Genomic DNA, 25,344 nt, shown 5'->3' with positions numbered 1-25,344 from the left:
AATGAAGGATGGCCGAGGCAGCAAACATGGAAGGTGAGTGTGCTTTAAGACACAACCCACTTCCTTATCCTCAACTACAAGGCTCCATCCCATTAGGCACCCATAGCAGTGCAGCCATAACTTGGTGATTGGCAGGGAAGGTGTGGAATAAACAGAATTGTCAATAGAGTTTGGAGAATGTCAGGGTGATTACTGCAAGGGTAGAGAATTGCAGGTGTCTAAATGGTGTTTGTGGGACACTCAATTTAAAACTTGAACTCACAGGCATTAACTGAAAGAGAGAAACAAGGCTGTAAATTTTGTTCATTACAGTCCTTTAATGAAAAAGAAAAATGCTGGGAATATCAGCATGCTTGCAGGCAATGAGAGGTACTTTAATCCTCCTACTCCAAAGCAGCAGTTCCCCATTTTATGGTATGAATATACCAGCTGAGCACACTGCTGCTTCAGGAGCATGGGTTATCTGGGAGCAGGGGAACCTGAATGGGTTTCAATTTTACAACCATGATGGAAAGAGGAAAACCATTAAAGAAACTGAGTAAAGGTGTACAGGACAAAGAACTGACTGGCAGTGTGGTTAAGGCATGCAGAGCTGTGTTTTTGGGGAGGTAAGGAAGGATGCTGTGTATCTAATAGCTGTTAATCCAACTGAACACAAGAGGGCTACAACAACACGTTATCTCTGGATTGAAAAGTTCTTAATGGAGCTTTGGTAATGCCTGTCTACCTTTTGGCCTGCTTTTAATTTTATACAGCTGGGAAATCAAATAAAATGCTACTTGACACTCTTTAAGTGCTTGCGTACACTTGTGTACACCTATCACTTTAGTACAGGCTATAATGATTTGGATTGCCACTTTTAACACTAATTACTTCAATTTACTGAACATGTTGCTGCTGATAAGGTATCAGCATCTGTGGCACAGATACCTAATTTGATATGTGCTCTAGTGATATGAGTGCTTTGTTCTGCACTTAAATTGTGGAGAATCCAGACTGTGTGAGCAAATAAGGAAAAGCAGTCTGGAAAAGTACAAGCCCTGCCTAGTAACCAAGTGCAAGTGTTAGGTTGCTTCTCTATTGATCCAAAGTGCAATTAAAAGCTACCTCCTGCAGCTGAATTTAAATTGGGCTTTTAAAGTTTTTTTTTCTTTCCCCCACAGACCTAGTATCAAGTGGTAAAAAACCTGAACAGCAGGTCTCCTATAAAATCACCAAGTGGAGTGTTCATCAGCCTCAGCTCCTTGGTTTGCATAGGGCAACTTACCTGAAGTAGTCTGAGCTCCGTTCAGGTGCTGAAAAACAACACCAAAGCATCTGCTGGCTAGAATCAGAATAAGTGTTCAGTGTTCTGTCTCATTTACTGTGGTACTCAATGTCAGTGAAAAGGCTTCTTTCTGCAATGAAAGGGTGGTTTGGGATTTTTTCAGAAGGAAAGCTTGTGCAGTTCTGTTTAGAAGGAAGTGAGAATGTTAGATTTTGTTCGTTCCCTACTGTTCTTTAGACAGTCGTTTGTGTCTCTTAATTGAAGCTGACAGGATTTGTTCTCTTAAAATGCACAGAAAAATAACTTCCCAATTAATTGTAAATCACTGCTGAATATATAGCTTTACTTACATGGTTCAAGATTAGCTTCTGAAGCGCACAAAGCTTGCAGAGATTAGGAGGACCCAAGACAAAGCCTGTTGCAGGTTTAGGCATCTGACATTTTAGCAATTACTCCTTTTCACATTAATAATGCCCAGACCCACCAAAACTGATACTTAGGAGCTAGGGAAGTTTTTTCATCAGATGTAGGCACACAAGGTTCACGACCCACTCTAACTCTTATTATGATTGTTTTCTACTTCCAAACATGACAGGCTGCTAGGAGAGTGGAATACAAGCCAAGAGTATGAAATATGCCACAATAGTAAAAAGCTCCTTGCCTCTCTTAAAAGCCTGTTTCAAAGAACCCTTAAGAAAGAAAATGTTCATGCTCCTTCCACGCAGAAAAGGAAGCAAAAAAAGAAGGGTCTCAAAACTGCCTTTTGCAGCAGTTTTGAGTTAGAGAAATAAGTATGCATTACTGTGCAAACATTCATGTTCAAGTTAACTAACTGCGCCTAAGGGAAGCACTGGAAGTTCATGTAATGGCATTTAACTGTCATAAGTTCACCCCAATGGTTCACCTGGCACAAGTGTGTGGCACAAGTGTGTGCCTCAGCTCCCTCCCCTTGTTCCCACTGCTGAGTGACACTAATAGCTCAAACTTCCCAGCTAGGAACTACTGATGGTTATCTTCTTTATCAGAAAATTATGCAGCTACACAGTGCTAGTGGCAGAGAGGCGGGAGGGGAGAATTCCAAGTCCTTACCATGGCTAGTTAGGCAGTCATTAAGTGCAGCCTGGCTTTCTGAGCTGGAAAGCATTAATTTAGGCATGATCCTATATCTGCAAGCTTGTTTCTGTAGGGCTTCTCTCTGTCAACTTCCAAGATTGGCTATAATGGGCTGACTTTGGCCCATGGTCTTAATGTTCATGCTATACATGTTGTATTTGCTGCTGCTTCCACTTTTTTCTGATTACTTGCAAAAACACACAAGCAGCAGGCTGGTTCTCTTGAGTTTATGACCTAATTAGGTAAGGTCTTCGTATAGAAAAGTGAAATTATTGGGAAATAGTTGTTAAGCAAAAAAATATTATTGTCCATCACCTGAGTAAATTACACAGGCAGGGAGTGAGGGATATGTTCATTCCTTAATTTTAAATTCATTTTGGAGATGAAAGTATTGATGTCTCATATCTGTAGTACAGCTGCACTGTGGTGTCCACATTCTTGTATGCTAGGCAAATCCAATTCTGAGTGTTCTGTGAGACCTGGCTTTCCCAGAGCTGCAGTGCTATCTGTGAACACTCCCTGTTCACCAAGGGAGTGTTTGGGGTTTAAATGCAGAGTCAGCCTTCTGTTGTTCTGCATAGGCCACAGCAGGTAGAGCTGGGGGGTGCAAGGACAGGGGTATGAACATGGTTGTGGGGAAGGCAGGTGTTTATCTCTTGGGAGAGGCAGTGTGGGTACTGTGGTACTCTGCATGGGTCTTTCAGAGAATCTGGTAAAAGGTTTTGGTCTACTTTAACAGATTGTGATTGCACTAAGTTTATATTTGGCAGGCTCACTGAAGGCAAGATGGAGTCCCAGTAAAACCAGTGAGACCAGTGCTGTCTGGCAGCACAGCACAGTGTGTGCTGCACCCACAGCACGAGGGGTGAGGTGTTCCTGCCCTCTGGAGATAGTGCTGCTCTGTGGGCCTGCAGTGTGTACTCGGGAAGTGAGCCCATGAAGCATCACTGATCTGTGGGGCAGCTGGGCCTTGTACTTGGTGGTGACTCCAGAAGTGAAAGCAGAGCACTGGGCGGCCGGCAGCATCACAGCACAGCATGCAATGTGCTGCTTGGTGGGCTGGGGCTGGGACATGCAGAAATCAGAACTGAGCAAGCAGGACAGGAACAGTGTGTTTATATAGACCAAACCAAAACTTAGGGAGGGCTGAGAGGAGTAGGCTCATGCACAGTTAGGGAAATATGGAAGTTACCTCCACGGTACTGTTGAATAAGGAGCACACACCTGCATTTGCACTCTACTCTTGCAAATTTGCATTTCCAACTGGGAGCAGATTTCCACCCAGCTGCCCTCTCAGCAGTACATGCACAATTGCTTTTGGCCAGGGATCTTCCTCCCTTCTCTGAAGCCAGAGGCTGCAGAGGGGCTGTCCTTGACACCACAGGGATCCCTGAAGACCCCAAGCCCCTTTGGATTTCTTTCCTTTTCTCACTGATGGCTCATATGCACCACTGCACCCAGGAGCAGGGCACAGCTCTTCCCTGCCTGAGCAGTTGGGATCCTTATCCTGAACTGATGCATGCTGTGCTCTGGGAAATGCCTCTACTTTAGACTACAGACATGGGGACTTCAGCATGCTAAGTCTTCTCACTTGATGCTCGGGTGGTAGTCTGCATCTGGATTAAGCTCCTCATACAAGTTTGAGAAGCCTTAGGCCTGGATTTAGATCTTTCGATTCAAGTGCTGAGTCTGTGGATGTTGCACATTCTTTTGGCACCAGCTGCTTATCAGCAAATCCCTGCCACAGGTCACAGGGATTTGCTGAAGTCTTGCCCTCTCATCCAGCTGCATCACAAAGCACCCACCGGTGAGCCAAGCCCAGCCACCGAAGGTATTTAAAAGTATCAGAGTTCCATTCTGATGGAGATGGGCAGCAGAGCAATCATGCCTGTCGATCTACCCATGTCTTTAGGGCATGAATGGTTGACAGGGGAGTAGCTCGAGCCAGTGGATGACTTGAACCGCGTTTTATTAACGCCAGGAATGCCGAGGTGAGAAAGGGGCCCTTGGAGCGGTTCACGCACGTACCGGGCAGCGGGTGGGGGCTCGGCACAGCCGGCCTGTCAGCACCCAGGCTGTCGGAGTGTGGAGCCCGGTCCCCGCCGTCCCCAGAGCCCTGCCCGTGCCCCGGGGCGCTCCCGGGAGGGCGGGAGGAGGCGCCGGGAGTTCCCTTTCGGGGCATTGTGGGAAGGCGCGATGCGGCCCGGCCTCACCTGAGCGGGGCGGGCGGGACGGAGGCGGCCGGGCCAGGCTGGGCCGGCTCCCAGCCAGCCGCCGCACCATGGTGAGTGAGCGGGGCCGAGCGGAGCGGGGCCGGGCCGGGCGGGAGCAGCCGGCCGTGCCCCGCCGGGCCCCTCGACGGGCGCGTTGTGAGGGCGCGGAGCGAGGCCGGGCGGAGCGGGGCTGCCCGCGCCCCTCGGCACCGGCTGCGCCGGCACGCCCAAAGCCATTGCCTGGCGGGTTCGAACGAGGTTTGCACCTGCTTGGGGGAAATGAAAGTTCTGCTCTTTTCCGTTTTGTTTTCCGACCCTCGCTATGAGCTCGGGTCACGCCGAGAGCCTCTCGTAGACAACCAGGAAAACAAGGCTGTTACAGAGAGGTTTTATAAAGTCTTCCTGTAACTCGAGGAGCTGAGGTGCAAGTCGATTCCGGTGCCAGGAGAAGGGCCGAGTGATGTTTCGTATGGATGTATCTGCTTTAGGCTGGCTGGTGGCAGAGCGGGTCAGTGTTGGGCAGTGGGTTTTCTTGCGACGGGATCCTTGGGAAGAGCTTTTCCCCGGCTGTATTCCCAGGTGCCAGGTAAGTGGAGGGCTTGGACAGCAGCATTACCTCCAGCCCGGGTGCTTCTGCACCACTGCCGGGTCTGATGGGACTTGTTAGGATTTAGCTGCACCTTTCCATCAGGTAATGCATCAACTAGAGAGCCTATGGGTTTGTTACTGTCTATCGGTCACCAGCCTTGTCTTATCGGTCACCGGCTCCAGGGCTGGCAGTGCTTCGTTTGGGCTCGGAAGGGGCAACGGCCCTTCAGGTTAGAGGGCAGGATCCGGGAAGGGAGACCCTTTGCCTCTCAGTGCAGCGCTTGGTGTTAGTTTGCTGAGATCAGAAAAGGTTGCTGTGGATGCTCTCTTATTAAGAATGATGGCCAGCATCCTGAGAACAATGACTAGATTTTCCCTCGGGGGGACTGGAGGCTCCCAAGTAGTGAGATGGTCATTGATGGCTCTTAACAGAGAAACCATCTCACTGCTTGATAATTCAGGCTTGAGGCAGGTTCTTCGGGCATGCCCCAAGCTGCTGTCTTGCACAATTTGCCCATTGTGTGCACCTGTAATACCAGTTACTGGCCTTGCAGCTGAATAGAAGCCTCTCAACTCCTTCAGTGGAGGTCAAGTGCTGTTGTCTCTATCCTCAAAGGCAGAGCTATGTTGTTTCTCTTCAGCGGTTTAGCCAGAATGCTAAATATGTGTTAGTCCCTGTATTTAGAAAGGTGTACCTGTCATTATATTTGCAAATATAATATGCACAGTAATGAGTTTACAGATGGTAATGCAGTCTCCACACCTTAAGTCCCTGTAGAGGTGTAACTTTTCTGGTTACACCCCGAGACAGCCCTACATACCCACTTCCCCCTGGTAAAGCTTATGTAAACAACTGGAGTTCCTATTTTGCCCTTGAAGGTCAGTAAATATGGGAGCTGATTTCAGGGAATCAATCTCAGAACTCTCCTTGATGCATGTACTTCACAACTGCCAGTTTTCAAAGCACTCACGATAGTCCCAGGGGAGCGCTGCTTACAATAGTGCTGCTTGTTGACGGTCTGGAGTCTGGCTGCTGTATTGATGGTTAGAATTTTACAAGGTGAGTGTGCATTCTTACAAGTAAGAATTTTGGTTTTCCGTTTTTTGAGGCCATAGCACAAACACTTGCTGATATTACTGCATTATATTACTGCTGTCAGCCTTACCCTGTTCTCTTGAGGATCTGGTGCTGATGAAACTTTTGTCAGGGAACTCTAGCTTTAAATTTCTCTGTTATCCAGTCTCTGGAAAGAGGTTGTTAGCACTCGGTTATGAGTCAAGAAAAAAGGGTTTGCTGGGTTACAAACCAAGAATAAGCCTTAATCTAGGCTCTGAAAGTGATGAACTTTCAATAGGACATTTAAACCTTTCATAGACTCGTTCCTCTGTTGGAATGACAGAGTTGTGCTTGCTATCCTTTTCTGTGTTTTGAGATGGAATTAAAGATGTTTGTGTAAATGGTACCATGTCTTAGCCAGAGGGTTGCTCCAATTGTTTGCTCTCTTGCAAATTTCCAGCCAAGTTTTCAGGGACAAGTCTGTTTAGCACAACTGACTTCCTATCCAGCTGAGAAACACAGCTTTTATGCCCATCTTGTGCTTTGTGACATGTTTTTTTTTAATTACTTTAGCAAGACTGAATTCTGCTTCCTGACATATGTGGGTGCAGCAGAGATACATGTCATGAAGGATTGCTGCCTCAACAAAGTCAAAGAGTGGGGAGAGAGCACAGAGGAGAAAAAGATAAGTCTCCCCAAGGACATGTGTTGCTGTAGTGTCTTGTGCCTGTAAGTGTTGCAACACCTTGATCCTATTGCTGCCTCAGTGTTATCAGGATTACTTTTGTGAATAAATGCAGGCTTCTGCTTGCATAGCTCTTCATGCAGAATTGGTGCCTGTATAGTAAAGGATCTGATTCCCTCCTACCTGTGGTACTCATCACTACAGGGAGACAAATTAGTACTTGTGGGCATGATCTGAAACCCTGGAGAAAGATCAGAAGAATCCCGTTGAGCACAGTGGCTCTAAAAATGCACTTGGCCTGAATAGAAAAGGAGTTGGCAAGCACTGTTTCCACTTAGCAAGACATTTGATAACCAGTCACTGATCTAGAAGCTGGGGTGGAAATATTAGTTGCTGTGACTGCAGCTGCTGATACCCGCCTAGTGTTTGGAAATGAACTCTCTGCTCTTCTGAATATTGATCTCATCAACACTCTCAATGCCCTAAAGTAAAAATGGATGTAGATCTGCAAAATATGTTTTCAATGCTGCACAGAATTTACTGTGCAAGAATGACTGCTTATTTTCCACTCATGATACAGCTGGGTGTTAGCCTCACAAAGACAATGAACTCTAGGCATTTAGCTCTGAAAGACAAGAAGGGCAACAGATTAGAACAGATGAGAGGAGAGAAAATGACAAATCAATTAGTCTGTTGTTCAAGGCAGCAGTTGTTATGCTACATGACAAAAAAAGTTCAAGTGGTATTTCCTTGTTAAATTGTCTTGCAGTGAACTTTTACTGTGGTAGTACATAATGGCAATGGAATGGCATCCTGTTGAGAAGATCCTGAGTTGACAGACTTTCTGCTTGCAAAGATGTTACTGCAGGGGAAGTGATAGAAACACATGAAATCATGAACACTATAAAGATTGGTTGCTGCACACAGAATCAGGGTACATCCTGTGAAATTTTTAGGCACTAAATGTATAAAAAAAAGGGAGTATTTTTCACCCAGTGTAGGTGACTTTTTTTCAATCCAGTCATGCTGTGGGTATACCAGTAGATAGGCAGCTCATAGAGGGCGGGGCCACGGATGGATTGTCTGGATGCAGTTTCTGTCCCATAATTCTTAAACCTGTGATTCTTGGAGATGGGACTATAAGAGTGATTTTACACATGCCCTGTTCCTTATGCCTGTGCCCTTCTGGAAACTGCTTAGATCAGAGTACAGCTCAGGGGCTGATCCATAATCTGGCATTCAGTTACTCCCTATCATTCAATTGGGCTGCAAAATAGCCTTTTGTGGAATTTGTGAGGATTTTTTAAAGTTCTTTGGAAATAATCTCTGACTTGCCAGTGTTGGATGCTCCTTCTCTGAGTGCCCATGACCATTACAGATTGTCAGTGTTTAATACTGGAGCCTGCTCAGGCCGTGCAGGAATTGCCATTCACATCTTACTGTTCCTGGGTAATAAGCTCATTCTTGGAAAACAGAGGAAATGTTATGATAGATCATCTGCTGATTATTTGCTTAATAATCAGTAATGTAATAATACTTGCTTTCTAAAAGATATATAGGTTTTCTCTCAAAAATAAGAAAATTGCAGGCATGTCAGAGCCAAAAGTTACTAGGATGGAATGCCTAGAGGGCTTTAGAGAAAGCCATGGCATTTAGGGGGGGCAAATGCAGGAAGAAGGCTGAAGGGATAATGGGCGGCTGGGTCTGTCATGAGGCAAGAAAATGATGGATTTTGCTGCTTTTCCGTGTCTTCAGTTACTTCAAAATCTCATGCTTTATAAACGATCCCATGGACCTCCTGAAGCCACCAGTTACCTGCAAGAGCCACAAAAGGACAATGTGATGAAAGTACTGAGGAAATTGTTGAGTCAGGGAGGGCAGATAGAGCTACCCCTCCCTCAAGTATTTGCAAGATTTATGCTTTGGCATCCACATCAGGCATTTCTGTGAGCCAGTCGTGGTCTTGCTAGTGATGCCTAAATTAAAACAATACTGCTCGTGTGAAAAGAATTATGTCTGTATCACATGTGCCCAGTTACTAATTTCCATCTCTGCCCATTCATTTCCCTACTGTCCTATTCCTGCAGGCTGTCTTCTGCATTTTCTTGGCTGCATTGGCTCTGTGGTTTCTTGAGTAGCCACCCCTGGGCCTTTGCATTTCTGCAGATGTTTCAGTGTAGAGAGGGAGTTGCAAGATCCAGTCCTGCAAGCATGGCACTTCATTTGGGAGTAGGAATACAGCATGCAGAGGCATTGGGGTAGGATGGGAAGGTGTAATTTACATCTGTGTGTTTGAAGGCAAGCTTGGCGTGCCTTTCTGGCTAGACGTGCCTGTCTGGCCTGGAATGTCCTGATGTGTGTTTCTTAATATTACAGACATAACCCCAGGTACTCTATGCACCAGTGTTTTTTTCTTCTCTGGCTTGCTGAGTTTATGTAGGACATCCATCTGCTCTCATCTGTTAGGGAGAGCATTAAAATCCCTCTTCACTAACCAGTAAGTGCCTGTTGTTGCCTTGCTGCTTGCCTTTGGAGCTTGGGGATAGTTTTGCTCAGACACTTGCAGTTCTCAGTGGCTTGTTAGCCAGCACAGGAGCTCTGTGGTCACCATCCGCTGCTTAGTCCCCTGGGCACAAACTACAAAGGAATAGGAAACAGACTCGCTGTTGTTTGAGTAAAATGCAGAAATGTACCATGTTGTGCCTTTGTGTGCAAGGCTGTGTGATGGAGGGAGAACGGGTGAAGTGCTGAGTGAGTGCCTGTGTGCTCTGAGCTCTAGAGAAGCTGTGGGAAGTGCTGCATGAAACTCAACGAGCCTCTGGCTCAGGAGATGGGATGGGAAAGAGGCAGGACCTCAGGCATTTCCTTTCTTTCAGGTCTCATGACAGGACTTGGATAAATAACAAAATGAATTTGTGATTCTTTCTCCTTCTACAGGCCAAATATTGGGCCAACATGTAGAACATTTTGGAAGCTTCTCTGCTCTGGCCCTTCCTTCTGTAAACAGTGGTTGCTTCTTTTATGTTTATGCTTAGGTTAAATCCATGTTGGTTTTTTTCCTTAATGAAAAAAAATCCCATTTTAAAAGGGAAAATTGAGAATTTCTCAATTGAAAATCCCTAAATTAAATGCTTCAGTGTTTCCAAAAGTTTATTCTGTGCTCTTTCAGAGTTACAAACATGATCTGAACTCGCATGGATCTTTGGTCCTCTTGGAGCTCGGGTTTTCTGTGGAAATCTTTGTTGGGAGCAAGGTTTTTGACTTTGCTCCTGGAGAGGTCAGAGGCAAGGGCAGGGCACTGCGGTGCCATCATGTAGCAGGGCTTTGCAAATAACTGATAAGGCAAAGTGGAAATGAAACTAAAAGAGCTACACCTTTTACTGGAATCCACTGGGTGAGATTTTAGCTCTGTTTCTTCACTTGGAGTTCAAGGAAGAAGCTAGAAAAATAGCTTCTTGTGCCTGTAAAGTGCACTGGGGCTGTAGTGAGTTAGGGGTGGCTCTTGGTAGCTTGTTCAGCCTCTCCCCCGAAGGAGGGGGGGTCTTTTCCTCGTAGTAACCTAATGAAGATGTCCTCTGCCTCCCTAAAACATGTAAGCAAATAAAAGCACCTCTAAGAGCCCAGCCTAGGAGGCAGAAGGGATGTGATTACCTAGTTAATAATTGTTTCAAATCTCTTCAAACTGATGCTTTCTGTGAGCTTAGCCATCTCATATCCCTGCTATGTCTGTCCCGTGACAGCACTGAAGGACAGTGGTGTGGCTGCTTCCCTGGCCTGCAGAGCCTGAGGCAGCTTTTATACGTACTCCAGCCTGGGTCTGTGCTTGCTTATTACCTGAAAACTGGAGTAATTCCACTCACAGGAATAAAAAATTAAGAAAAGTAAGACTAATTATCTTATGTAAAAACTGGAAGCCATTGCCTGAATCTACCCCTTTGGAGCTGTTTTGGAAAGCTGTGCTGTCTTTGCTCTCTAGAGCAGTGCAGGAAATCATCCTGTTGGTGGGATAGCCCAGTCTGTGAGGAGGAGGCACAGGCATGCCTGTGCTGTAGGGAGGACACTGGTGAAGGAATGCCACCAGTTCATGAGGAATGAGCCAAGGTCGGCAGGACTCAACCTGCTGCATGTAGAGATGAGTGGGAGCAGAGCTACAGGGAGCTTGGGCACTTATGGGGCACTTGGAAAACTCCTTGAGCTTTGTTTTCTGGTCCTTAGTTGGGGATCAGGAGGGAGCAGCTTGAGCTCAGCTCTACTGTTTTGATTATATTTCTATTTAACTCAAGTGAGGCTATCGAGAAGGTTGTTGCTGTCTGGATCAATACCATATATTGTAAATACCCCTAAAATGCTGATGTGCTGGTCCATTTAAAATCTTTGGTAATAAGATAAGGGTGACTTCTGCATCATGAAAAGCATAAAATCAATGTGTAACTATGGTCACGTGTGCCTGTAATGATCTGGCACAGCTTTTATTGCATGGACTTTGGATGTATTGTTTGGAGGAAATTGCTCAGAAATGTTCCTAATGGAGATTAAGTGAGGAAGAATCCTGTGCCAGGTAGGGAGCAATATACTGCTTCAGGATTTCTGTGTTGCTGGGTTTGTGCATATTTTCTTTTTTCTTACTTGCTTACATCATGCAGACTAAGTACGTGTTTGAAATTTTAAAGCTGAGAGCCAATAGTATTTAATAAACATCTGTCAGCTCCTGTGCTGCTGTGAATAAATGTTTTAGTGACAGAGTAAACAAGTTAGGAAATTAATATTTTTAATTAAGTAGTCTGTTTTGAATTTTACATATTTGCTTTAGAGATGTCTGAAACTCTAGAGTGTTTATTAAAGGTCAGTAGCCAGAGGGGATTTCATGTAACAGCAGAATACCAAAATATCTGTACTTGATTGTGCTAGTATTCTGTCTTGTCCTGATGTGGGTAGAATGTTAATAGGTCAATAGGTCTGTTCAGCACATCTTCTCATTTCACCCTAAGCACCTGGCATTCCAAACCAACTGTGTGTTCACAACGTTTTTTAAAAAATGTCAGTGTTTACTTTCCTCTCCCCCTCCAAAACAAAACAAAAAGAACCTCACTAAACAAAAGATTTTTTATTCTTGAAATGATTTGGAGATTTAAAAAAGCTTATGGCTGGAATAATGTGAATGTTCTATTTTGTAAAAGAGAAAAATTAATTAAAGTAGGTTTTGTTCATTTTCAGTTGTGATGTAAAAATGAATACTGAGAAAAACATTTGGACAGCTGTCTATGTTGGGAAACAGATTCTTAATCAGAGAAATGAATGAAAAATAGTAAAAGAGAAGCAGAATATGAACTCTTTTAGACTAGAACAGTGGCAGCAGATCAAGCAGACTTCAGGGGTATCAGAGTAAGTTAAAAAAGAACTTTATCATAGCAAGTCACTTCCTCACCACCAGGTACAGCCAGTCAGTCTGGTTTTCCCCAGGCTTCTGCTGGCAGCTGAAGGCCTGGATTTTCATCCCTCTTCATTTTATGTGGTCTGGGAATTTTCACTGCTTAGCATATCTTGTGTTGTCTGTTCCCCTACAGAAAGCTTTAAGGAAAGCTGAAAGTTTCCTCACTCTGCCACGATGTCTGTTTAAGGATAGCAATTCCTAATTTGCAAATTTTACTTACATGTGAATTTCGGGTGTCTTTATAAAGGTGGCTTTGATTTTTGGAGAATTTGGAGAGGTTACAGCTAAAGCAGAATGAAAGCCTGGAGTGAGAAAAAGCAGAATGAGTGAGAAAGTGGAATGAGAGCTGCTGGAGTGACAGAGCTGCCTCACCAAGCAAATCCTTGCCCAACCACACACCCAGACAGGAAAGAGGATTCTTGCTCTTTTTTCTGCAGTCTTCCTCTTCTGCCTCCCTTCCCCTGAGGCTCCTCGATGAGTACCCATCTCTATCCTCCTCTCCTCCCCCAGGGACATGGAGAAGCCAGATGCCACAGAACAGGTTTGGAACCAGTCAGCAAATGCTATGCAGGTTGAATTATAAGAGGAGGAGAAGCAGTTCTAGGGCATATTCTTCTTTCTCACAGTGAGCCTCTTGCACACTCCTGGAGATCACTTTGCAGGAAGAAATGGGGCATCTTTTACATGTTTGTGTTATTAAACAGTAAACTGGAGCAATGACTCTGGAAGAAGAGAGCCAGGAAAGCCCCTTTCCCGTGTATTCATTTTTATCTTCCCCCCCAGCAGGTTTGTTGTGTATGTAATGGAATACAGCCCTTTAGACAGTTGTACTAATTGTTGCAGATTAGGTTAAATTTTAAACCCTCCATAAAGGCAAAAATGATCCAAGTTTGAAACTACTGAGCCAGTTGTAATGTGTTTGATCAGTCTGAAGTGTATAATGGCCAAATAGTGGGGAAGGCTGTACCAAAGGGGACCTGCAGTCCTGGCTGGGAACAGCCCAGAAGACAAGCTTGGGTGAGCTGCTTATCAGATTATTACAGTCCATTAGCTAAGAAAGGAAAGGTCTCCCAAGGAAGCTGGAAAAAAATCAGCGTTAGTTTTATCTATCCCTCTTGTATTTGCTGTTCATGAATATGCAAACCTTCTTTATTTTGCATTTTTCTTGTCTATTTATTGATAAATTATTTCATGTCAAAGTCTAGCATTAGATTTTTTTTCTTGTAGCCCTGAAACTAAGGGTGTTGGTCTTTATCCTGGTACAGTTTTGTAGATCTTGATAGAACAGAAGACCCTATAACTTTCCAGTCTGGTAAGTAACTTACTGCTGCAGTTGATTGATAGATGCATGAGAAGGGGTTAGAGTTCCAGTTTAGAAATCTGGTTTAAATGTTCGATCTAAAAAATACCCCAACAAACTATTTTTCCAATAGCCTACAAATAGCAAATGCTGTCATTTGGATTACTTTCTGACGTTTATGGAGATAATTTTGCACACTGCTGTGGGTGGTTGGGTCTGATTCAGTAAAACAAGCTAATAAAATTATTCTCAGCTCCCAGACCAAAGCTTGTCTCCACAGACTCCACATGTGAAGGAAGCCAGTGCTCTCTTAGAAACTACTCCTCATCCTGACCCACTCAGTGTCAGACCTAAAAATTCCCTTTGGTACGGGCCCTGGGTCTGATGGTTGTTATTCACAGCCAGCATGCCCTGGGATGGTAAGAAAGGGAACCAAGCACTCTGCTTTCTAAGGTATTCTGCTTGTAGCAAGTCATTAGCTTTTGTTTTCCTCTGGAGTTAGAACTTTTAAAGATGAGTAAAGCATTGCAGGATATTCTACCACTATTTGCAGTTTGGCTGCTGAAAACCAACCAAAAATTTCTTAATATCTGTCTTGTCATCAGCACTATAGGAAGGCAAATATGTTTTCACAGTTAAGGAGCAAGGAACAGGTGAGCTGTTAGATTTGTGTTTGTGCAGTACTTCAACATTACCAGGTTTATTGATGCATCAGAGTCTTTCCAGTGCAATGTAATGGACAGAGGCATGAGAGTGAGGAGTGTGTTGTGTCGTGACAGTGGGGCTGGGCAGAGCCAAGCTGAACTGAATGCAACAGCACTGGATATTGAAATTGAAAATGGTGAAAGCCATTTAACCTTTTAAGAATGTATTATTTGCCTCCTCCAGAGTTCCCCAGATTGAAGGGGCTTCAGAAATTAGAAAAAAGGAAGAACTGAAAGAGGAGAAACCCCACACATGATATTTTTGCTTCTAAGTACCTGCAGCTTTCTAATACATTGTTTTGTTACAGTAGTTCTTGGCTGGCCAGTGATATGTACCTAGGCTTGAGGGTGCACTATTTTGCTGCAGACTATAAAATTTAGAACTGTGCTACATTAAAGGCTCTATTTTCTACCTGTATATATTACTGTAATAATAAAATTGCCAAGTGAGGCAATTATTATAGTCTGCATATGAGACAGTGTGAAACAGGAGACCCAAACAATGAGATTTTTGGAGCTTGTGTTTGAATGTTTATGCATTTAGGAGAATTAATGAATGTTTTCTGATTGAAAAGAGCATTCCCTGAGCTCATAAAAGTGGTGGTGAGACATCATCTGCATGTGTAGAAGAAACAGTTCTCAAAGCAGTTTTAAGTGGAAAGCAGTTCACTTTCCTATGGGTAAAGCATAACATCCTGAAGTAATTAATGGGCAGAAAGTGGTAATCACAGTGATTCCCTGGTTTGTTGGTATTTAACCTTTTAGAAGCATAAGGTTGCAGTTCTCCAGATATATGAGTATTACATGCAGGCACTCAGGTTTAAGGTCTCTTGGGTCCAGCAGCTGACCCTAAACCAGAATACCTTTTAATTTTCTTTTCCTGTTGAAACACTGCAGGCAAAGGATGCCACAAAACTCACAGTCTCATGCTGAACATGCTGTCAGCTTTTGATAGAGATTCATTGACTCATTCCCTGCATTTTCAGTCAGATCTGATCATCCTCTCCTGTCTGATGATTCACCATATTTTTAGAAATTTGTTTATCAAATAGCTGCTGCCTGTACCCAGTGGCTTTTAGATGGACTCCTGCTGGCCTGCTGTTTTTATCTGTGGAACCTATGCTCTGCTTTTCAGAGCACCTTCATCTTTATAAGGGCTTTGGAGTTAATGTGCTGTGCAGCAAGCAAAATAGCCTTTCATTCAGCCAGCTCCTCTCAATGAGCAAGTGTATGGACAGTGAGTGTTGTCCCTACATCCCCTGGGAAGGGGTAGCCCTGGCAGCTGGAAGATTCCCATGTCAAAACCCAGCTGGTAATATGAGCAGAGAAAGGCAGAACCATCGTGCTTTGCTCTTCACTGTAGTCAGGCCATGTGTCCTGCCAGCAGAATGCTTGTTTTTATTTAGCAAGCTTGTCTGGAGAGTATTGTAGGACTCATCAGAAGGCAGCTATAAAGTCCTTGTAATTTTATCAAGCACATTAGACTAATGATGGCAAGAGCCTTATTTCCAGGAGTAGATCCTGCCACAAACACACATAACTAAAACTTCCTCCTTTCCCGAAAATGATTCCACATTTGAAGTCTTTCTCAGTATAGTCAGAACTCCAGATTACTCAACAACTGTGCAACTCAATAGCTAGAGAATGGTTCTGAATTATGAATGAATGCTTTGTTCAAAATCCAGTAGCTTTTTTTTTTTTTTTCCTTTTGTGTAGAAACTTCTCTGACTTCTCTGTTTGGACTTTACCAGAGTATGGAATGATTGTATCTTCACAGAAATCTGCATTGTAATCTTGATAGTGATTGTAATTAACAATTAACTTTGTAATCCTCACTTGGAAATGTAGTAATGAAGTATAGGTACAGCAATAAACTGGAACGGGAAACATGGAGCAGGAGAGATTAGGGTGTAGAATGAAAAGCTCTAGGGAAGGATAAGGTTAGGCTAATGGTGAGGGATGTGGTAAGAGACCTGCTAGATCAGGGTTTTGCAAGGATTTGGGAGCAGGTGAGAAAAGTGAGGTTCTGTGTTTCTCCGTGGTCCCTCCAGGATCAGAGGAAGCCACCAGCCACTGTATGGACAGCTGGCAGTGTTCCTGTCATACACGTGGATATAGTTACAGTTACCCTTCCTGCAAATCCCTGAGTCCTGATATTGGTACTAGTGAGAACAGCAAGCAGGATGCCTGGCTAGAACAGGGCAGTTCAGATGTCTTCAGCCATTAAAAACATCTCTATCTCTCACCCAGGTGGGTTTGTGGTTTTTTTTTTCCATTTAGCAGAAGATGTCCTGTTGGAGAAGGATGTTGTCCTCAAATAGATGTCCTGCATTCTTAGAGCAGATCTGGGTGAATAGGTTACCTATACTGCTAATAATACACTATGGTCAGTTATTTTAACCTGCTAATAGTATTATTTATATAAATGTGAATTGATACTTTTCTTCCAAAGCCCCACTGGCATTTAAAAGCTGGCTCTTATATATTTCAGTAATACTGCTTATGCTAAGCATGAAAAAATCATCGGTCAAACCTCGTGAAACTATGACTAGCTTTAGAAATTTTTGAACAGTTATAGATAGTGTCTTTTATTTAATACAGTATCACTTACTGAGGTCTGTCATTTGTCATGACAGGTGTCTGAGTTTCATAATATCCTGCTTTCTTCAGTAAATCCAGTCAAGCTTCCTTTCCAAAGTAGGTTTCTTCTGGCCCTTATTGCCTCTTCTAGGAACCTGCTGTTTTGTGATCTGAAATAGTTTTGTTTGTGATTATGATTATTACCTCAGTCTTCATATTTGTAGTCTTTTGCCACACTGATCCTGATTTCCCTGCTCCTGTTGTGGATAAGTCTTTATTCCCTTTGCTGAGGTATCTGATATTGCTGGAGGAGGAGGTGGTGCCCTCTTCTCACCACTGCAAAGTGGTGATGCTCCTCCTGTTCCCCAGGGCAGGGGCAGAAAAGGAAGCAAAGCTGCTGTTTGCACAAGGTAAGGAGGATGGGCAGGAGAGGATGTAAAGGGTTTGCCTGGGGAAGATGTGCCACAGGGAGGGGAGAGCTGCCTGGGAAAGAAACAGGAGAGAGGAGGGATCTTTCCCATGGTGAGCCTCCCCCAGACCTTACTGACACCTGTCCAGCCATCATGGCCAGTTTGGAGGTGTGTGGCCAGAGCTGGGATTTCTGGTGCCAGGCAGAGGAATGCTCTTCCCTGGCCATGGCCCTGGTGTTAACCATGTTGCTTTGTTTACTCTAGATACACTTTATACTGCTGTTCAGTCGGCAGGGGAAGTTAAGGCTTCAGAAATGGTACACGACGCTACCTGATAAAGAGAAGAAAAAGATCATTCGAGAAATTGTTCAGATTATTTTGTCTCGCAATCAAAAAACAAGTAGCTTTGTTGACTGGAAAGACCTCAAGCTTGTTTACAAAAGGTGTGAGTAGTTTTGTAAGAACGTATAATCACTATTCATATGAGTAACACATTCTAGAAGAGGAAAAATAAAAGCTTACTTAAGGAAAAGCAGCAAACAACACTCGTGGTGCTGGGCTGAGTTAGGAGCCTGCCGTTGGCAATCTGGGTATAACAAGGCAGTGTCCCTGGACAAACCAGCAGGGTAATTGTGGGGTGCAAAACACTTGCACCGTTTGTCAAATGAGAAAAACAGGAGTAACCTAATAGGTATTAATGTTTAGAAGGCATTAGACCCTTCAGATTGCCCAAGGTACCTGGCTGAGATGTATCTGCTGTTTTATCAGCTGTGGAGACTGAAAGAACTGTTCCAAGGCACTTTCATAATTTTGTCAAATTTTGGTTTTGAAATATTTGTTGCTCTGGGAAGTATTAATTCCCATTTCCTTTACCAAAGAAATCCCTGGTCCCCAGTTACAGGATACCTAATGCTAACTGCCTGTTTGTTCTCCTAAAGTTGTAAACAAACAAATGTAGCCTTAATGTGTAGTACACTGGGTAAATTAAACATCTGCCATTTAGCAAAAACTGAGTTCCAAGCTGTGAAGGGAGGATGTAAACATCTGACCAGAAACTGTGACAAGTTGGCCTCCAGCCACAGTATCAGCAAGCTTAATAGCTCTTGGGTTGGTTTAAACATGAAGTTTTGGTGCAAGTTAGTTAGTTACAAAGCTTGTTTGGTCTAAGCAACTTCGTGTATGCTGGCCCTCTGTAAAACACTGTCATTTGACAATCAGCAGACTTGCTGAGATGTAACTCCTTTCACCTTTGCCTTATTTTTATTTTTTAATTAGAAGGGGTAGCTTGTCCTGCAGTTTAATTAACCCCACTTACTGTAGTGCTATTGCAGCAAATGGAGGAGACCTAAGAGCACTACTTACTACTGATTTATTGCCTGTTTTATTATGTCCAGTGTTATAGGTGTCCCACTTTACCAAGGGTGGAGTTGGTAACCGAAATAATAATTTGTTTAAATCATCTGATCTTCTAAAGTGTTCTCTGGGACACTTTAAGAGTGAAAGAAAATGTTTATTTTAGAGACTAGATAGGAATTAAGTGTCATATGAATGACCTGTAAGAGATGAGCAGAGTGCTGAGGTCCCAGCTGTTCACTGCCATGTTTTTGTCCGTGTTTCCCCAGGTATGCTAGTTTGTATTTCTGCTGTGCAATAGAAGACCAGGATAATGAGCTCCTGACACTAGAGGTCGTTCACCGATATGTGGAGCTCCTGGACAGATACTTTGGAAACGTAGGTTTCACTTTCTCCCATGAACTCATTCCTGTCTGTCTGGTGATGCCTAGAGAAGCTGGAACAGAGGCTTCACACAGAGTTAAGGGGAATAAAATGGGTATTTTATTGAGAGGCTTACAAAAGGTGCACCCTAGCAGTATCAGTGCCACAGTCGTGGCCCCTGTCTGGATGGCTCCAAGATGGAAGCAAAGGAGAGCTTGGTCACAAAATCTCACATTGTTGTAGGTTTTGGTTCATTTGCATGAACCCACTCTCCTCTTTCCACATTGTTTATGCTTAGGGCCTGAAGTTTGAAGAAACTGTCCTTGAGTTTTCAACTGGAATAGGACTGTTTTGTCTTCATCACCCTAGCACATCAGAAAAGCACATCCAAGCAGAATAGGAAAAATTAAAACTTAAGGCATCACTGGCACAAAATTATGTGCATCTGATTTGCTTTGTGTTCCATCACTGCACTTGCCCTGCAGGTGCTCTCAATCCAGAATGAAATTAATTATTATTAGAGTATTTTATAAAACAGTGCTGAAATGATGATAAGATTTTTTTTCCATCCTTTTTCCACTCACCAAGAATTAATCTTGATGCTTTGTATGTCTGTTTTGGGATAGAATTTGAAGGGAATGCTTCAGGAAAAAACTCAAAACAGGTTAAAGGACTTTAATTCTCTTTCCTGACATCTTCAGATATACTGGTTTTGTTTGTCTCATAATACTGTGTAACAATTAAGGACACAGAGGCAAAAGATAAAATAAGTGTGTTTTTAAAGAAAAGACTTAAAGAAGGTCCAAGTAAGTCTTTTAGTAAGTCTTTAGAGACTACAAGAGACCCATCTTTTCTATGAATATTTTTGAAGTTATCCTGCCTAGCTTAATTCATATGTTAGTTAAATCACTGTGCTATGACTCATGTCTGTATTGGCTCAAAACTAAAAAGCACTTGGTGGCTGTTACTGGGCAGGAAATGGTCTTGCCCTGTGAAATGGTGAATGTAGGTAACCCATATTACAAGGGCTTTGTAGGACCTGTGATAAGGTTAGTGGGAAAGGAAGTCAGCTTTGATGTCTGACAGCCAGCATGAGCTTAATAATTAAGTGGAATATCTTTGCTGTAAGTCTGTATATATGGAGAGAATATGTGCAGAAGCTTCAATATTACATAACATGCATTTTGTTTCTTCACCTGCTGCCTGCCACAGGGGTACATATGCTGAGGGTATTTGATCATCACAACAGCTTCTGGCCTAATAGTGCTTATAATACTGTAAAAGGGATTTAAACGTGGTTGTGCCTCTTGTTCTGGCAGGTGTGCGAGCTGGATATTATCTTTAATTTTGAAAAAGCTTATTTTATTCTTGATGAGTTTATAATTGGTGGAGAAGTACAAGAGACTTCAAAGAAGACTGCAGTGAAAGCCATAGAAGAATCTGACATGCTGCAGGAGGTAAGGCAGAGGAGGACAAAAGGCAAACACCTCATCTTCCTACATCTTCCTTGTTTGACAGGAGATGAAAACACAGCTAAGCACTTCTGGTACTGAATTATCCAAGTGTGTCTTACATGCAGTTACAACAGGTACACTAGTGCAGTTACAAAAGCTTTCAATTCAACCCTCTTGGTTCATCTGGAAGCTCTTTATATAAAGCTCTTGCTCTCATGCAGCTTAACTGCTAGAGTTTATTAAGAAATAGTTTAAGATGTATCTAAGATACTTCTTTAATATAAGAACATAATCTAAGGTTATATTTCATGTATGCATATGTAAATAGAGAAAAATCTATTTCACTAATACATTGGAAACACAACCTACTATTAACATTTAAAATTGGAAAGAGTATGTGCTGGCAAACTCATTTCATTCAGAAGCACCTGTGTAGTTTTTCTGCAGGGCACAGATACGTAACCCTTATTCAGAACCCTGCAGGAGTTCCCTTGTAACTTGGAACATAAGGTGGTACCATTGAACCAGGAATGACAAAACAGTTGACTGTGATGGGTTTCATTCATGTTTTTTTCCATCACAATCCTGAAGGGAGCAGCACAGTGGTAGAACTGACTTGGGACGTGCTGTGGGAGTTGAGCAGGTTTCCACATGAAACTCAGACAAAGGCCACTGGCGTGATGAGTTTAGCCACAACTGTGCTGTGATTTAAAGGTCAGATTTTAAACCACTCAGTTACATGTTTTAAAGCAGAATTATTTCTGCATTTTAATCACTTATATCTAATTTCCTGCAAAACTACAGCTGTCCTCAAAGAGAACAAGAGGGTTTCTATGAATATTACTGTACCATTCCATAATGCATCAGTTGTTTCTTTTTTTTTGTTGTTTCCTAGACAGTGGAAGAATACATGAACAAGCCTGCATTTTGATGTTAAACTGCCTACCTGCAGAGAAAACTGCTGTATGCACCTCTGAAGTGCACTTCCTGAAATTGCTTCCCAATGTGCCAGATCCTCAGAGAAATACCAAAAACCAATAACTGAAAGGGTTTGTTTGTATAATGGTGAAGATGAAGGTCAGCTAATGTAGCAAAGGGTTTAACAATTCTGTGCTTTGTGTTACTCTGTATATGAGTTTCTCAGAGTTGTTACAACCCAACCTAGTTTCACTTCTTGCTGGACTCAGCTCTTGTTTTGCATCACGTCTTTTAGCCACAGGTTTTGTCATCACAACATGCTCCTCTGACAATATTTTGAAGAGGTGTTTTTACTAGTTTGGTTCACTGCTGACTGTATGACTCTACTTTTGTACAAATGTCCATTATTTTGAATGTAATGGTTATTCTGCTGTAATAATAATTTTTTTCTAAAAGTCAAATTGTTGTGGGCCCTGATTTCACAAACTTGTGACAAGATTAACCCTTGAAGTATACAAGGAAATACGTGTCTCTTGGGGCTGCCCTTTCTTTCACTTCACTTTTCTACTCTAGTCTGCTAATAAGCCTGCTCCAACTGCTCCTAGAATGCACTCCATGCCTCCATTTAATCTGGAAGATTGTTTGGAGGTAGGCTTCTCCTAAGTTTAATGAATTCGTTTTTAGCTGCTGCATGCAGATGGCCTGTTTCTGTCTTCTCATTTTCCTATCCCCTTCCTAGATCCCTTGGACCTCTGCAAAGGCTCCAAACTTTGGAATTGGTGCCACATGAGTGCAGGAGAAAACCTGAAGAGAAAAAATCAGCCTTTGGAAGATAATCTTGTATATCTTTTGGTATCCCAAACCCATATTTCCAAGTAGAGTTTTCCAGTCTCACATTCATGCACTTATTGGGATGATCAGCTTTCTACTAGTTGAAGATGCCCTGTTTTTGTGAAGGTTGAGTAATTTAATCAGCTTTTTTAACTTTGCAAGCTGTGAAAAGGATAAAATAATAGGAGACATTTGGGCTGTGTGCCCTTCTGTGTTTTACAAACCATTGCAGTGGTGTGTGTGTGTGGAGCCAGGTGTGTTAATTTGCCTTTCAGTGCAGTTTAGACTCTATGAACTGATTGAACTGGCTTCCTTAGAGAGATTGTCCTCCTTAAACAGAATTCCTCTGAGCCTTGGACTCTATTAATCTGAGCCCATAACTCTCAGCTAGATATTTTGTTTCTGTCAAAATCATGAAATTATTCTATACAAAAATTAGGGAATTTGTCAGACAAATGTGCCAGAATGGTCCAAGCATTGTTGCATTTCCCTTCGATATGTACATTTCCCTTGATTTCTGGCATGTACAGTCAATATTTTCTTTCAGAGGTCTTTCTGATCTTTAAATGTCCTGCATGGTTACTCTGATTTTGTCATTGCTTCTTCCCTCCTCCTACAGGAGGGACACTGGGGGTTGTTTGGAGGGTGGGGGCAGTTGGACACAACACAACTTTGCTGATTGTTAGCCCACTATTCTGCCTGTGCTTTCCAGTCTGTTAGTAAAATTGTGACAAACTGGTTCATAGCATCCTGTTGCTCTTTTTTATAATTACTTTATCCATCTGTTTTCTCTGTATTGATGTCAAAGGCATACTTTCAGCCTGGAAAAGACAGTGAAAATTGCTGAAGGGCTTTTAATAGCTCTGAAGACATCCAATAGTAAATTAATGAAATTGTATGATTTGTGTATTATTTTCTCATGGTTTGGAATTAAGTTTTTTAAAGTACAGTGTTTAATTGATTAAGAAATCACTTCAGAATGTGCAAAGAGGCTCCTTCCACTCTTTGCTTTTATAAGTGATTTCTACTTACTGAAAGCATAAGTGGTTTGATTTTACTCCCTTTTGGAGCTATGCTGTGATTATCTGACTCTTAAAATTGTGTGTTGGTTGAATTCTGAATTAAATCAAAATAGGAGTACCAAAAAGATTTCTTGGTACAAATAAAGGCATCATAAGCCTGTCCATTCCGTCATTTTAAGAAGAGCTAGAAGACTTCTTTCTGCATCATTTCAAGTTGAAGAGAATTCCTGATGGAAGAAAATAATGAACTTGGTAGAGGTACTTATACCAGCCATATCAGTGTACCATCTGAAATAAATAGCATTGCCAAACTGGTGTATCCAGTGTCAGCTTGAGAAGTGTGAAGGAATTAGTCTGGTAAGTGTGAAGAAGTTAGTCTGGTTTCCTTAGCCTAATGCAAAGATTCGTTGGAATATGGTGTGCCTGTTGTGCCACCTGCCTTTGTGCTACAAAGATGAATGGAAAGCATGTTAAGTACTGTAAAAGGAGTGCTGAAATATGTTCATGCTCTAAGAAACATCTACACACTCCTGCTGCTTTTATAGGAGAGGTGTAGGAGAGCTCCACAAAGCAGGCAGGTGAGCCTTAGTTGATGTGACACTTGCAAGTGACAGCCTGCATACTTAAAAACAGATGGTTTTGAAACATGAAACTTGTATTTAAACTTTTTACAGCCTTCAGGGAGAAAGGGATCACTCAGCTAAGTAATGTTGTAATGGAATTCAGTTAACTCAGGTCTTCCTCCAAAAGGAAGAACTCAAATGAAACCCAGTTGTTGTCGGGTCACCTTTAGGTCTGTGTCAGACTGCACGTGTTCCCGCCTTTGTGAACCTTATTGCCACTAACAGAACCCTACACAGAATCGTGCACTGCAGTGCATAGTTCATAGTTCATCAGAAGATTTATGTCTCTTGATGTCTTAGTTCTTTGATTTTTCTTGGAGCAGGAGGTGCATATATCTTTTTGTATTTATTCACTAATCTCTGAAGCACTGCCATTTATATTTGCTGTTGATGTTTCTTGCCTGACTATCCTAGGCAATGCTCAGTGTAAAGTTTTCTGTGAAACCTTATGAAATTATTATCCAAACAAGTATTAGCAGACTCTAATTTTTCCCCATCTCATCTCACTTTTTGCTGTTACCTAAACTCTCACCTTGCTGACAAGCTTCCAGCACATGTCCTAGTTTGCAAAATTGCATTTACTAATATAACCATTAATCACGGTCATGCTGCTAGCCCAGATTTCCTTCCTTACTCTTACCAGCTGCACGTAATAAAAAGCTGCTTGATTTTCATGTGAGCATCTCTTCCTGGAGGATTCTTGGTGTGATCTTGCTGCTCAGTGGTTGGGACAGAGCTGCTTTTCTGTCGTGCCACTGTTTGCAACACATGAGTTGAGACACCTCTGAACATACCATGGCAAAAGAGACAAACATTAGACTGGGATAAAAATAAGTGTAATCATGTCAAAAGTAATAGAAATGTGACAAATCGTCGTGAGTGAGAGGCAAGAGAAGCAGCATTGCACAGGATTCACGAACTCCTATAATTTTTTTTTCTTCTTTCATTGTGAATTTCTGAGTGTTTATTATAAGGTGTAAATCCTTACAAATAATTTAAGAAAACTGACCTTTGGGTTGTGTCCTATCAGCTTTTGTTTTACCAAGAGCCACTGAAACTCTTCAACACCTTCCCCTGCTGCTCCTGCAACTCACCTGTCCTTTCAGAAACCTCACTTGGGAAACTCACGGTAAAGTTTAGGTGTGATGCTGCATCTGAACTTTGCTTTGACAGAATCATGTTATACTTATAAAAGAACGAATTCCTATTTATTCCTTTATTTCACAGTCCTTTCAGTAGAGAGCACGTTTTTTATCCTCTGCTTAGCACTGTGCTGCATTGAAGTAATGGAGCATGCAGAGCTAATATGTGTGGTGTTGGGAGGGGCTGGCTTATAAGGGAAGATCAGAGTATGAGTGGGGCTTTCAAAGATACTCAGAGATGTTCAGTCCCCTCAAAATAACAAAGCAGCTCACAGAGAGAGAGAACTCCC

General features: G+C 42.6%; 1 protein-coding gene across 1 annotated transcript; it reads left to right on the top strand.

The window, feature by feature from the left end:
* The first annotated feature begins 8 nt into the window (after nucleotides 1-8).
* AP1S3 (adaptor related protein complex 1 subunit sigma 3) lies at nucleotides 9-21,897 on the top strand. Its single transcript, XM_014879576.2, has 7 exons — nucleotides 9-33; nucleotides 1,164-1,258; nucleotides 4,362-4,664; nucleotides 17,613-17,791; nucleotides 18,971-19,079; nucleotides 20,384-20,521; nucleotides 21,414-21,897. Exons 1-7 carry the CDS (start codon nucleotides 9-11, stop codon nucleotides 21,447-21,449), a joined length of 885 nt encoding a protein of 294 aa, XP_014735062.2. The 3' UTR covers nucleotides 21,450-21,897.
* The last annotated feature ends 3,447 nt before the right edge of the window (nucleotides 21,898-25,344 follow it).

This window comes from Sturnus vulgaris, chromosome 10 (genome assembly GCF_052056855.1).
Source record: "Sturnus vulgaris isolate bStuVul1 chromosome 10, bStuVul1.hap1, whole genome shotgun sequence".
NCBI classification, from domain to species: Eukaryota; Metazoa; Chordata; class Aves; order Passeriformes; family Sturnidae; genus Sturnus; species Sturnus vulgaris.
The sequence above is the reverse complement of the archived record's forward strand: the minus strand, read 5'-3'. Positions and strand labels throughout refer to the sequence as shown.

What these genes read in the sequence shown, in the direction of transcription:
- AP1S3 (XM_014879576.2), top strand. Translation starts at nt 9, where the DNA reads ATGGCCGAGGCAGCAAACATGGAAG. An exon ending in AGCTCCTTGGTTTGCATAGG is followed by an intron (nt 1,259 to 4,361) that starts GCAACTTACCTG and finishes TATTAACGCCAG; the next exon opens with GAATGCCGAGGTGAGAAAGG. An exon ending in CTCAAGCTTGTTTACAAAAG is followed by an intron (nt 17,792 to 18,970) that starts GTGTGAGTAGTT and finishes GTGTTTCCCCAG; the next exon opens with GTATGCTAGTTTGTATTTCT.